General features: G+C 44.9%; 1 protein-coding gene across 5 annotated transcripts in view; it reads left to right on the top strand.

Moving 5' to 3' along the window:
• The window catches only part of EXOSC7 (exosome component 7), a 36,167-nt gene that overhangs the window by 20,548 nt on the left and 2,940 nt on the right, over positions 1-12,679 (top strand). For 4 of the 5 annotated variants that reach the window (XR_004029768.1, XR_001113683.1, XM_030811974.1 and 1 more), the window contains exons 5-7: positions 3,567-3,637; positions 7,639-7,762; positions 9,447-9,602. Coding sequence is in view for 3 of the 5 variants with exons in the window: in XM_030811974.1 (XP_030667834.1) it covers positions 3,567-3,637; positions 7,639-7,762; positions 9,447-9,602 (351 nt within the window). In the remaining 2 variants the exon portion in view is untranslated. Of the gene's footprint in view, positions 1-3,566; positions 3,638-7,638; positions 7,763-9,446; positions 9,603-11,017; positions 11,585-12,679 lie in introns of those variants that run through there. The other variant, XM_030811973.1, reaches the window with a different exon arrangement.

Raw genomic sequence — 12,679 nt, 5'->3', positions numbered from 1 at the left:
CTACTCCCCTGGGAGTCTTTTGAGTCCAGCCCTTCATTTCTTCCCTTGTACTTTGCCTCCCAAATACTCCTCTACCCAGGTTTTGGCACTCGACAGTAACTTCTCTGTAGCTCTAATTCTTTTTTTTTTTTGAGATGGAGTCTCGCTCTGTCACCCAGGCTGGAGTGCAATGGCGTGATCTTGACTCACTGCAACCTCTGCTTCCCAGGTTCAATTGATTCTCATGTCTCAGCCTCCTGAGTAGCTGGGACTACAGGCACATGTCACCATGCCTGGCTCATTTTTGTATTATTAGTAGAGATGGGGTTTCATCGTGTTGGCCAGGCATGTCTGGAACTCCTGACCTCAAGTGATCCACCTGCCTCGGCCTCCCAAAGTGCTGGGATTACAGGTGCGAGCCACCGTGCCTGGCCTTAATTTTGCTTTTGTATAATCACGTAGCAGTTGGTTGCTTGTTTATATACAGGCTCTTGTTGGGTCTGTTTTGAACCTTGAGATTAGCAACTACATCTTCCATTTCAGATTAAGGACAAAAAGCTAAGCTATTGGCCAAATAGATTCTTTAATGAATGTGCAGATAAAGGAGATCTGTGAACTGATGGTGAACTTCATGAAAAGAAACAGCCTGGCTCTGCATGTTGGCTCTATTGAGACAGGGTAGAGCTTTCTAGATATTTTTAAATTAATTTGATATTGGATGGAGTATAGTCAAAAGGTAGCAGTGGTAACCATTATCTAACAGGTTACTGTTGCAATGCCACCACTAATAGGTAAAAATAATGAAATTACAAATCTATTTGCTTTTTTTCCATCTCTGGTAAGTGGGATGTACCTTGTAGTATGATTCCTACTAAGTTGGCAATTTTTCAGGTCCTAGGTTTGAGGAGGTGGGACCTGGCAGCCTGTAGTCCTTACTGAGGACGGTAGAGGCAGGCTTCATAGTTGCCCAGGAAGGTGCAGCCCCATGATGTGAACTCTCCAGTTCCATCCTGTGTCTGAAGAACTTTATGTCCCCTCCCCTTCCCCACTAGAGAAAGTTAAGACACAAGTGTTGTGGCACACTGCATTTGTCCTTTTGTAATCCTGTGTTCATCCTCAGTATTCATGCACACTTGTAGTTTTGTAGGATGGCCCAGTGATGTGGACTGATGTGCTTTTGATTCAGTCAGTTAAAGTCAAAGCAACAGAGGCCCGTTCTATTAGGGAAGGCTTTTACAAAACTGATGACTACTGGGACATTATCTCAGCTCAGAAGCAACCCTCTTCAGTGAGCAGGGGATACTTGGTGTGCAGGAGTATCCAGGAGAATGTGCACTGTGTCCCTGTCATCTGTAGACCTTTCTTTTTAAGACTCCTGGCATTTGGATTTCTTCTGAAAAATTTTTTTAAGGGTTTTGCTTATTTTGGAAGAAGACATGAGCTTTTAAAATGTCGTTTTCTGACCAGGCACAGTGGCTCACGCCTGTAATCCCAGCACTTTGGGATGCCAAGGCAGATGGATTCCCTGAGGTCAGGAGTTCGAGACCAGCCTGGACAACATGGTGAAATCCCTGTCTCTACTAAAAATACAAAAATTAGCTGGGCATGGTGGCGCACACCTGTAATCCCAGCTACTGGGGAGACTGAGGCAAGAGAATTGCTTGAACCTGGGAGGCAGAGGTTGCAGTGAGCCGAGATGGTGCCACTGCATTCCATCCTGGGCAACAGAGTGAGAATCCATCTTTAAAAAAAAAAAAAAGTTGTCATCTTCAGAAAAGTTTTTAATGAATTAGAAAAGTATTTTTGAAAATTACATTATTGATGAGGCCGATCCATTTTTGGCATTCACATAATTTTCATCAGTGGATGGATGATATACTGAATAGATTGAGTCCATGTTTGAAGCGAGGTGGTGGAAATCTGTGAAGCAATCCTTGAAGCAAGATAGTAGAAAAGAAACCTCCTAATTTCTTTTTACCAGCTGGTCTGGTTAGGCCTCAGACAGAGCCCGTGTTCAAACAGATATTTGCTGGGCACCCTGCCATGTTTTCGTATTTACTTACTTCAAACCTGTTACAGTCAGATGACCCACCTGTTTCCAGTACTGTTTTTTTTCCCCAGTTTGGTTATTTTATGAGAGTGAAAATTTAACTTCACGGAAATTTCACTTTGCTTTGCTCTTTATAGTTCTCTAATGGCATCAGTTTTTACTCCAAGAGGGAAAACTGTTAGAACTTGGCTGCACTAACAACACACAGCTGACCTTTGGTGGGGTGATTGGTCACGAGGCTGTCTTTTGATGGGTTCTTTCACAAATAATCACTAACCTTCTTCTTCATAGCACCCCTTCTGTTGGGCTCTGGGGATAAAAGGATGAACAAAACTACAGACTCCCAGCCTTTAGGAGTTCACAGTTCAACTGAAGAGGAGATAAACTAAACAAAAACAGAACTACGTGACTTTTCTTTCTACGTGTGACTTCTCACCTTTCTTATTTGGGGCAGCCCAGTCGGCTTTATTCCATAACCTCAGGCCAAGACCTCTCTAAAATGTGGACAGAAGGATATGCCACCTTCCAGTTAAATGTGCTCTAATTTTCCCTGCTAGATGAGCACATGTAAGTGCACTCAACACTTTCGTTCATGGGCGGAAGCTTGTCTGAGAGACCTTAGTCTTCATTATAAGTAATGTAAAACATGTAGTATTTCATGTCTGAGCATCAGATATACATTGATCATTACATACGAGAGGTAATTACACTAGTAAATGTTAACCTAGTAGCAGCCGCAACATCAGTAGCCACCATTTTCTCCTTGTTTGGAGGCCAGGCATGTGTTAGCAAAGACTGGAGTAACACTTAGAGTACAATTGGGAGCTATCTGGGGCAAAATAAAGGTGATCAGTCCCACCTTCAGGGCAGCCCCAACTGCCTGAAGTGCCTGTGAGAGGAGCCCACCACAAGCCATGGCCTCTTGAGTGTTGGTACCACAGCCCTGCCAACTGTGACCTTGTGTGCATGGGCCACGTGAGCATAGCTATGACAAGGCAGTGCCTGTAATTAGGGTGAAGGACTGTGTCAGTGAGTTGCAGTCACTACATGGCTAGCCAGGAGAGCAGCCACATGTTATCTTTATTTTATAAACACACAGTCAGCATTTCTTAGAAATCAGTGTCCTTGACCACAGAATAGATATAGGGAAAGAAAAAAAAAAAATCAGTGTCCCAGCCGGGTGTGGTGGCTCATGCCTATACCCCAACACTTTGGGAGGCTGAGGCAGACAGATCACTTTTGGTCAGGACTTCAAGACCAGCCTGACCAACATGGTGAAACCCTAAAATACAAAAATTAGCTGGGGGTGGTGGCGCACACCTGTAATCCCAGCTATTTGGGAGGCTGAGGCAGGAGAATTGCTTGAACCTGGGAGGTAGAGGTTGCAGTTAGCCAAGATTGCACCACTGCACTCCAGCCTGAGCGACAGAGCGAGACTCTGTCTCAAAAAAAAAAGCAGTGTCCTTTAACTGGGGTAATATTTAAAGTAATACATGATGCTTGGTTTTTTTCCTTTTTCAATTCCTGTCTCCCTTAGCTGCTGGAATGTGGTGGAAATCTGTTTGATGCCATTTCCATTGCTGTAAAGGCTGCTCTCTTCAATACAAGGTAAGTCTTCCTGGAAACAGCTCTGTGAACCTGTGGAGAACCAGAGCAGACACTTGGACACTTGTAATGGAACACTGAGGAAATTTCTGTTGTAGCTCATATGTGAAGGTAACAGGGGATTTTAACATTGAAAATGGTGACATCTAACGTTAAACTCCAGAAAAGATAGATTTCGTAAATTAAAACTACATATGTACATATATTCTGTATTTATTTTTTGTATTGTTATTTTTATAAATGGACACCTACCATTTAGAAAAATAATAGAAAACTACAGAGAAGCCAAAAAGAGTAGACACCACCTACAGGCCAACTATCCAAATACTATTATTGGGTGAACTCTATGGGGGCAAGGATTTTGCCTGTTTTGTACTTGCCTATATTCCTAGCACCATGAACAGTACCTGACACATAGTAAGTGCTTGCATATTGCTTGATTGTACACATGTTGTTCTAAAAGCAGGGTAACAGGCTTCCCTTTGGTTTAAGAAGAGGAAATGGCTATTCCACATGGTTCAGCTTTCCAAACAGGTTGTGTAGAAGGGACAAGTTGCTATGCTTTTTTGGAGTTGACATTTATTCTGACTGTTTGATTATTAACCTTCCCCCTTTTATGCTCTAAGTACTTTGAGGAAAATTTGCAGCATTTATGAGTAAATATGTGGGATAGGGTGTTCATCCTATGAGAGAGCCTACATTAAGGTAACAGAGGATCCTATTAAAAAATGAGGATTAGAAACTTCTAGGGATATAACCTAAGGACATAATTGAATAAATGAGCAAAGATGTTTATTCTACGATGTTCATCACATCCTAGAATAAACATTACACTGCTTTGTAATGGTAAGAAACTGGAAACAACCTGAGTTTCACAATGTAGGGGATTGAAGTTCACACAGTAGCCTATTTAAAGGCATGTTAATATGGAAAATTGTTCACTAAATGCAGTACTCTCATCCTGGTTTTTGTTTGTTGGTTTGTTGTATTTTACTTTGGTAGTTCTTACATTTAATGTGTCTGGAAATATGTACCCCCAAGTAATCATTGTAATTATTTTTCAGTGCTCATATTTTGGCCAACATAACATTTACCTGTTTTTTTAGAGCTTTTCTATGATGAGTTTAGGCTCCCTGTGTAATTTAGAGCAGACAAAAATTGCAAGCTGGAATATTTGCTGAGAATGAAAGCTGTGCCACTAGCCTAGCTGTGCCACTAGGCTCCTTGTTGAGACTATTTGAAATGTGAGCCTGGCACTCTTGGCCACTGTGGGAGCTTGCGTCCCAGATCCCACAGCAGTGGCTGGTGCTTGGGCCCTGTTGGGGAAGGAAAGGAAGCTGTCATCTGATATATCTTGAGCCTCAGAAATGACTCCCCATCTGCCAGCTGGTTCCTATAGGCACCCAGGCAAAAAGAGAGATTGGGAATCAGACAAGGCTGTTTAGCTATGGGGGAGTTGCTGGCCAAACTGTGTACCAGAAAGGTTAACCCAGCTGCTCAGGTAGGGGAGGACACCTGTCATGGGCACAGCCATAGTCTCATCCTCAGACCAAGAACAGCCCTGCAGGCAGCAAGGAATGGAGACTCTAAGGCATCAAGTCCCCCTGGTATGTGGAGAGACTATTGGCATATTCAGGGTCTTTTAGAAGGGTAAAGGCCAACTGAGGATATTCTTTAGCCCTTCTGCGCAGTCATGTTGTAGCCAAAGGGTTGGGAAATTGGGAGATACTGTGTGTGTGTGTGTGTAAGTGTGTAAATGGTTGACTGACTTGTTCAAATAGGATATTACTTAGTATTTAAGAACTTCCTCTGATGGGAAGGCTCCAACTGGCGAAGACCCTTGCAGAACTCCTTGGCCCTTGTCAACATTCTCTGGCTGAAGCTCCCCTGATCCGATCTAGATGTTGCCTTGTGTATGGATGGCCAGCAGGGCTCAATCATGGGGGGCTTTTGTTAGAGGAACTGGGAAAAGTACCAATGCTGTTTCCATTACAGTAGCTGGATAGACCACCTCTTCTTCCTGGCTCCTCCAACCCAGCCTGGAGTGAATTGACTTTATAGGTTAAATGTGTTTTTCAGTACCCAGCTGAAGAAACAGAATGTTGCCAGCACCCCAGAAGCATCCCACACCTTCTGTACCCCCATGCAGTTACACTCACTGATGATAACCAGCATCTTAAAAGAATAGATTACTTTTATACTTGATATAAATTGTATCATATACTATGTTCTGTTTTGTGTCTGCCTCATTCACTGAGCATTGTATTTTGAGAGATCTGTGTTGCTGCCTTAGTCATAGCTTGCTTTTTGCTGTATGGTGTTCCATTGTATGACTTTGTCCAGTCTGCTGTTTATCCAGTCTACTGTCCAGTCTGCTGTTGTTTATCAGTCTACTGTTGATGGCCATCTGGTTCATTTCCAGTTTGAGGCTATTACAAATAGGGATGGGCATCATGAACATTTTGTGCATGTCTTTGGTGCACATTATTTCTCTATTTCTGTTAGGGAGGAGTGTTCTGGGTTGTAGGGTATGGCTATCTTTAGTTACGGTAGATGCCGCCAGTTTCACAAAGTGTTTTACCAGTTAACACTTCCACCAGCAGTGTATATTATACACTGGGTTCATATATTGAGTTCTGGGTTGTTTCACATTTTCGTCAACTCTTGCTTTTTTTTTTTTTTTTTTTTTGAGATGGAGTCTCACTCTGTCTCCCAGGCTGGACTGCAGTGGCGTGATCTCAGTTCACTGCAACCTCCACCTCCCAGGTTCAAGGGATTCTCTTACCTCAGCCTCCCAAGTAGCTGGGATTATATGTGTGTGCCACCACACCCAGCTAATTTTTGTATTTTTAGTAAAGATGGGGTTTCACCATCTTGGCCAGGCTGGTCTCAAACTCCTGACCTCAGGTGATCCTCCCGCCTTGGCCTCTCAAAGTACTGGGATTACAGGCATGAGCCACCATGTCCGGCCTTTTTTTTTTTTTTAAATAGTTATTTTGGTTGTGCCTTGGTATCACAGTGTAGTTTTAATGTGCATTTTTAATAGATATTTAAATTGAGCACCTTTTCTTGGTTTATTGGCTACTCAGCCTCTTTTATGAAGACATCCAAATATATTCTACATTTGAATCTTTTGTCCATTTTTCTATTGGGCTGTCTTTTTTTTTGTTGTTTAATAGGAATTCTTTATGTAATCTGTCAGATAGTATTTTCTCTCCCCAGATTATATTTTTAGTTTTTAAATGATGTCTTTTGATACACAGAAGTTCATGATGTTAATATAATTGAATATGTAACTTTTTTCCCTTTCTTTTTTTTTTTTTTTTTTTGAGACGGAGTCTCGCTCTGTCACCCAGGCTGGAGTGCAGTGGCACGATCTCGGCTCACTGCAAGCTCCACCTCCCGGGTTCACGCCATTCTCCTGCCTCAGCCTCTCCAAGTAGCTGGGACTACAGGCACCCGCCACCACGCCCAGCTAATTTTTTGTATTTTTAGTAGAGACGGGGTTTCACCGTGGTCTCGATCTCCTGACCTCGTGATCTGCCCGCCTCGGCCTCCCAAAGTGCTGGGATTACAAGCGTGAGCCACCGCGCCCTGCCAACTTTTTTCCTTTTCTGTATCCTGTTCAAGAAATAGTTGTCTACTCCAAGGTCATGCAGATGTTTTTTTCTAAATGCTTTATTGTCTTGTCTTTTATTTTTTGTATCTATGGTCTATTTGGTATGGCTTTGTGTGTGTGGTGTGAGGTAGGGATTGAGATTCTTTTTTTTCCATTGGGATATCTAATTGACCCAGCATCATTTTCTGAAAGATGCCTTTCCTCATTGCACTGCGGTGCCTCCTGTATGCTTTTGACAGGGATGACAGGGATGAGGATGATAAAGAATAGGCATAGTGTATCTTTCTCTTGTGAGACACAGGGATTCCAACTCCTATTCTCAATCTTAAAAAGAAGTTATTTTTCCTCCTCCAAGTGGGAATTTTAATTGTGCTTCTGCTTCCAGGATACCAAGGGTTCGAGTTCTGGAGGATGAAGAGGGGTCGAAGGACATTGAATTGTCTGATGACCCTTATGACTGCATACGACTAAGTGTGGAGAATGTCCCCTGCATTGTCACTCTGTGCAAGGTATAAGCTTGTATTTTATGCTTTTTATCTTCCTTGTGGGTGTGGGTCTCCTCTAATCCCAACCTGCTGAGGTTACTTAATAAGTTAAGAAGTTGTAATATCACACACCATGTAGAAGTAGCTTTTACCCAAATCCAATAATTTGGTTATACTAGAAACTACTACCATGAGTAGCTCTTTCTTTTCTTTTTAATTGGAAGATACGACGTGGTCCTGGGAGCCATGAGTGTGTTTGTAGTAATAGTAGCCAGAGTTTGTTAAGCTCCTTCCACACACCACGTGCTTCACTAAAGCACCATGTCCTTTAATTACCTCAACTCTATGGGGTCTAGGGTGGTTGAGTAGTGGCAGGGTGGTGAACACTGTTCCCCCCTATGAAATGGGAGGTTGGAGCAGGTCTTGGGTATCAGGAGTGGTTTTCACATAGAGGGCTGTGGAGCTGAACATCAGGCTGATGTAATATATAACTAATGCTGCCCCAGGCTATGCAAAGAGGCCTGTATTGGCTATTGACTGGGATTGTAGCTAATTCCACTCAGGATTCATTATCTCAAAATAAAACTAAACAAGTCAGGTTTAATTCCACTGAAATCACTTCATGAACAGGATGTGGTTAAGTGTTCAGACAGCAGGATGTTGGGTCTTGGCTTCTTTGTTTTTTTTTTTTTTTTTTTGAAACAGTCTTGCTGCAACACCCAGGCTGGAGTGCGATGGCGCGATCTCGGCTCACTGCAACCTCCGCCTCCCAGGTTCAAGCAATTCTCCTGCCTCAGCCTCCCAAGTAGCTGGGATTACAGGCACATGCCATCATGCCTGGCTAATTTTTGTATTTTTAGTAGAGACAGTGTTTCACCATGTTGGCCAGGCTGGTCTCAAACTCCTGACCTTGGGTGATCTGCCCACCTCGGCCTCCCAAAGTGCTGGGATTACAGGCATGAGCCACCGCACCTAGCCGGCTTGTTCTTTCTTGTTGTTTATTTGTTTTGAGACAGGGTGTTGCTCTGTTGCCCAGGCTAGAGTGCAGTAACACAATCTAGGCTCACTGCAACGTCTGCTGCAACCCCCGCACCTGCCCCGGCTCAAGCTCAAGCAACCCTTCCACCTCAGCCTCCCAAGTAGCTGGTACCACAGGCTCACACCACCATATCTGGCTTTTTTTTTTGTATTTTTGGTGGAGACAGGGTCTTACCATGTTGCCCGGGCTGATCTCAAACTCCTGAGCTCAAGCAATCCATTTTCCTCAGCCTCCCAAAGCGCTGGGAGGCATGAGCCACTGCGCCCAGCCTTTGGCTTGTTCTTGAGGGTGTCCCTTAGCGTGGACCCTCTTGATTCCCCCTTGCCATCAGTGAAACGTCCATGTGGTCTTGTGTGTGAATTTCTCCCTTGTGCCCCTCTGTTGGAAAGCCTTGGTGGCCTTTGCTTTGGATGGTCTCTGAATTCTAGTTTTAAACCCCCTTGCCCTGTTTTTCCATGTCATGTTTTTATTGTACCACCCACACAGTGGCCTGTGAGAATTGTTGAACATTCCCTCACCTGTTTTCCTCATGAGCAGATTCTAAAATAAGACCTGGAATGACCAGTGCGAATACTTTGCCTGGTGTAGAGATTCCCACCACGAGGCCATCAAGGGTGGGACTCTGGGGCCTGCGTGACCCACTGTGTGCCGTGCGCCCTGCCTTTGCAGATTGGCTATCGGCATGTGGTGGATGCTACTCTTCAGGAGGAGGCCTGCTCGCTGGCCAGCTTGCTGGTGTCGGTGACCAGCAAGGGAGTTGTGACGTGCATGAGGAAAGTGGGGAAGGGCAGCCTGGACCCAGAGAGCATCTTTGAGATGATGGAGGTGAGGTCTTGGTTCTGAGGAAGGTGTGGGGACCTGGCCAGGGTACCTGCTGCTTCCTGCTCCCTTGGTCACACCATGGGGATTCTCCCCATTCACAGCCTTGACCCCAAACTTGGAGGTTTGGGAACAGCTGGTTTGAGCCAGGGGTCTGCTGAGCTAATAAAGGGGGTTGCAGGGGTGGATACTCTGGACTGGGAGGTAAGGAGCCTACTAGTAACCATTACTTATCTTCAGTAAGTACCCCCCATCTCATTTCTATGTGTCTAAATAAGACTGTTGGAGTTTCATAATGTAAAGAGCCACTCGTAACTCCAAAATTGCAGGCCTTTGTGACTTGATGAGGGAAAGGAATTCTTGGCTCACTGCTTCCTGTCCCTTGAAGTGGGTGAGTAAAGGTGGAAGCAGGGGCTGAAGTGTGGCTGTCTCCCAAATTCATTACAGCTCTAGAAGTGTTTAAATGGAGACAAGCAGGGATGGTGAGAAATCTGACTTGCTGGAGTGGGGTCGGGTTGCCTCCATCCCTGGCAGAGCCATCAGGGCACGTCTACAGTTCTCTGTACTGTTTGCCCCACATATCTGTCACCTCACTGGCCTGGAAGCCCCGCAGGGCAGGGACAGGGTCCTGCTCACCTGTTTCCCAGACCTTCTTTCCCCTATATCCACCTCACCTTTCCGACTGATTGACTGACTGAACTTCCAGGAACAGAGTTAGCCGGATCTGATTATTCATACTTTCTTGTAACCTCTATACCACCACACATGCCCAGAGATCATTGCTTAATAGCACGCACTCTTCTTTTGTGTTTAGAAACAATGACTTCTTACTGAAGAATCCAAGAACATGACATCTACTTTCTCTCTTTATCATCTTATTTAAAAGGCCAAAATGAGCACTGTATATAGCATGGAGTTCCCAACCATGGGCTGTGAGGGTGTACTGCCCTGGCTGCAAACCTGGCTCTGGGCCATAGTCCCCCTCATCTGCAAAGTGGGACTGATAATAGTAATATCTGCCCAGACACTGCTGAGGTTGTTATTAGGACGATGTGAGGTGTAGAGGTGAAGCACGTGTCACAATGCCTGATATGTCATCAGTTCTCAGCTAATGGCAGCTCTTATTCTCTGTGCTCCATGAAGCACCCTGAGTTCAAATTTCTCCAGACTTAATGCTGCATAAATTCTACCAAAGGCCTCTAGGCAAGGGACTGTCAAACCTTGTTTTAGAAGGTACTCTTCCCCCTCCCAGGAGAGTTTATGAGAATTTCTCTAAACAGCAACAACAAGCATAGTAAACAAATAGCTAAAGTTTATTGCGTGCGTGCTATGTGCCAGATACTGTTTTCACTGCTTTCAATATATCATTTAGTCCTCAACAACCTGTGAGGTAACTATTATTATTATCCTCATTTTTACAGATGAGGAAACTGAGGCACACAGAGGCTAAGCAGCTTGCCTACAGGCCTCCCTGCTCATAAATACTGGATCTAGGATTTAAACCAAGACTGTGTGCGTCCAGAGCCCCTGCTCCCAGCCACTGTGCAATGTCAGCCTTATAAACCAGATCTGCCCTGGCTGTCATGGATGGCAGAACCAGAGCTCTGTTCAGTGAGCTGAGCTTTGTCCTCCCCTCAGGTTTGGGGGATGAGGTCTGCTAATTTTGGACAGGGGACTATAGCTCTGTGGCCGTGTCTTACTGTTTATCTCACACAGGGATGCAGCAATCTGGAAAATGACTCGGTGGAGCTGAGAGCCTTGGGAGTAGTTGCGTAGGCTGCCATCCCTAGCCTCTGCAGTTGCTTTCCTGCATCTGGATTCAGAGGCGTCAAGGCCCTCTCAAGTCCTGGCATCCTGTCCATCTCATCTCCTCTTGTTGTCCTCTCTCCCCACCCTCATGTATATGAATAATTAGTACCCCTATTTGACAGACTCAGACTTTTTTTTCTTTTTCTAATGTTATGGGAAAATCTTTCCAAAGGCCCGCCCCCCCCGTTTTTTTTTTTTTTTTTTTGAGACGGAGTCTCGCTCTGTCGCCCAGGCTGGAGTGCAGTGGCGCAATCTCGGCTCACTGCAAGCTCCGCCTCCCGGGTTCACGCCATTCTCCTGCCTCAGACTCTCCGAGTAGCTGGGACTACAGGTGCCTGCCACTACGCCCAGCTAATTTTTTTGTATATTTAGTAGACACGGGGTTTCACCGTGGTCTCGATCTCCTGACCTCGTGATCCGCCTGCCTCAGCCTCCCAAAGTGATGGGATTACAAGCGTGAGCCACCGCACCTGGCCCCCTTTTTTTTTTTTTTTTTGAGATGGAGTCTCACACTGTCGCCCAGGCTGGAGTGCAGTGGTGCGATCTCAGCTCACTGCAACTTCCGCCTCCCTGTTTCAAGTGATTCTGCCTCAGCCTCCCGAGTAGCTGGGATTACAGGTACCCGCCACCACTCCCAGTTAATTTTTTTGTATTTTTAGTAGAGACAGGGTTTCACTGTGTTTGCCAGGCTGGTCTTGAACTCCTGACCTCGTGATCTGCCCGCCTCAGCCTCCCAAAGTGTTGGGATTACAGGCATCAGCCACGCATCCAGCCCCCAAAGGCCTTTTTGACCTTTAACCCTGACTTTGCATTTCATAGAGGTGATCACTTCCCAGCCTTTTAGATCGAAATCGTCTTTTCGTAAGAGTTTTAGTCATACTTGGGATCTCATCCCATGTTACAGTTAGGGGCCAGGGGAGAAGACACACAGGTCATTACTCTGGGGAGAATACACCTGTAACTGAAGAGATTGAGGCAGGGATTTAGGCATGGATGTTTTTATCTCAACATTGTTGAGAATGGAACCAGTGGCAGAGTTGAATCCAAACTGCTATGGGAATGTAAAAGACTTGATAAGGTAGAGATTTGTGGTTGGTTCTTTGTATTCTTAAAATGATTCTTGGGCCCAGAGACAGATAGAATAACAGTTTCATAAAGAAAAATATATTTTTTTATATTGGGGTGGTGGTTGTTTTTTTGAGACAGGGTCTTGCTCTGTTATCCAGGCTGGAGTACAGTGGCACAGTCACAGCTCACTGCAGCCCTGACCTCCT

Source organism: Nomascus leucogenys, chromosome 4 (assembly GCF_006542625.1).
Source record: "Nomascus leucogenys isolate Asia chromosome 4, Asia_NLE_v1, whole genome shotgun sequence".
In the NCBI taxonomy this organism is placed as follows: Eukaryota; Metazoa; Chordata; class Mammalia; order Primates; family Hylobatidae; genus Nomascus; species Nomascus leucogenys.
Note: the sequence above shows the minus strand (reverse complement) of the source record. Positions and strands in the feature narration are given on the sequence as shown.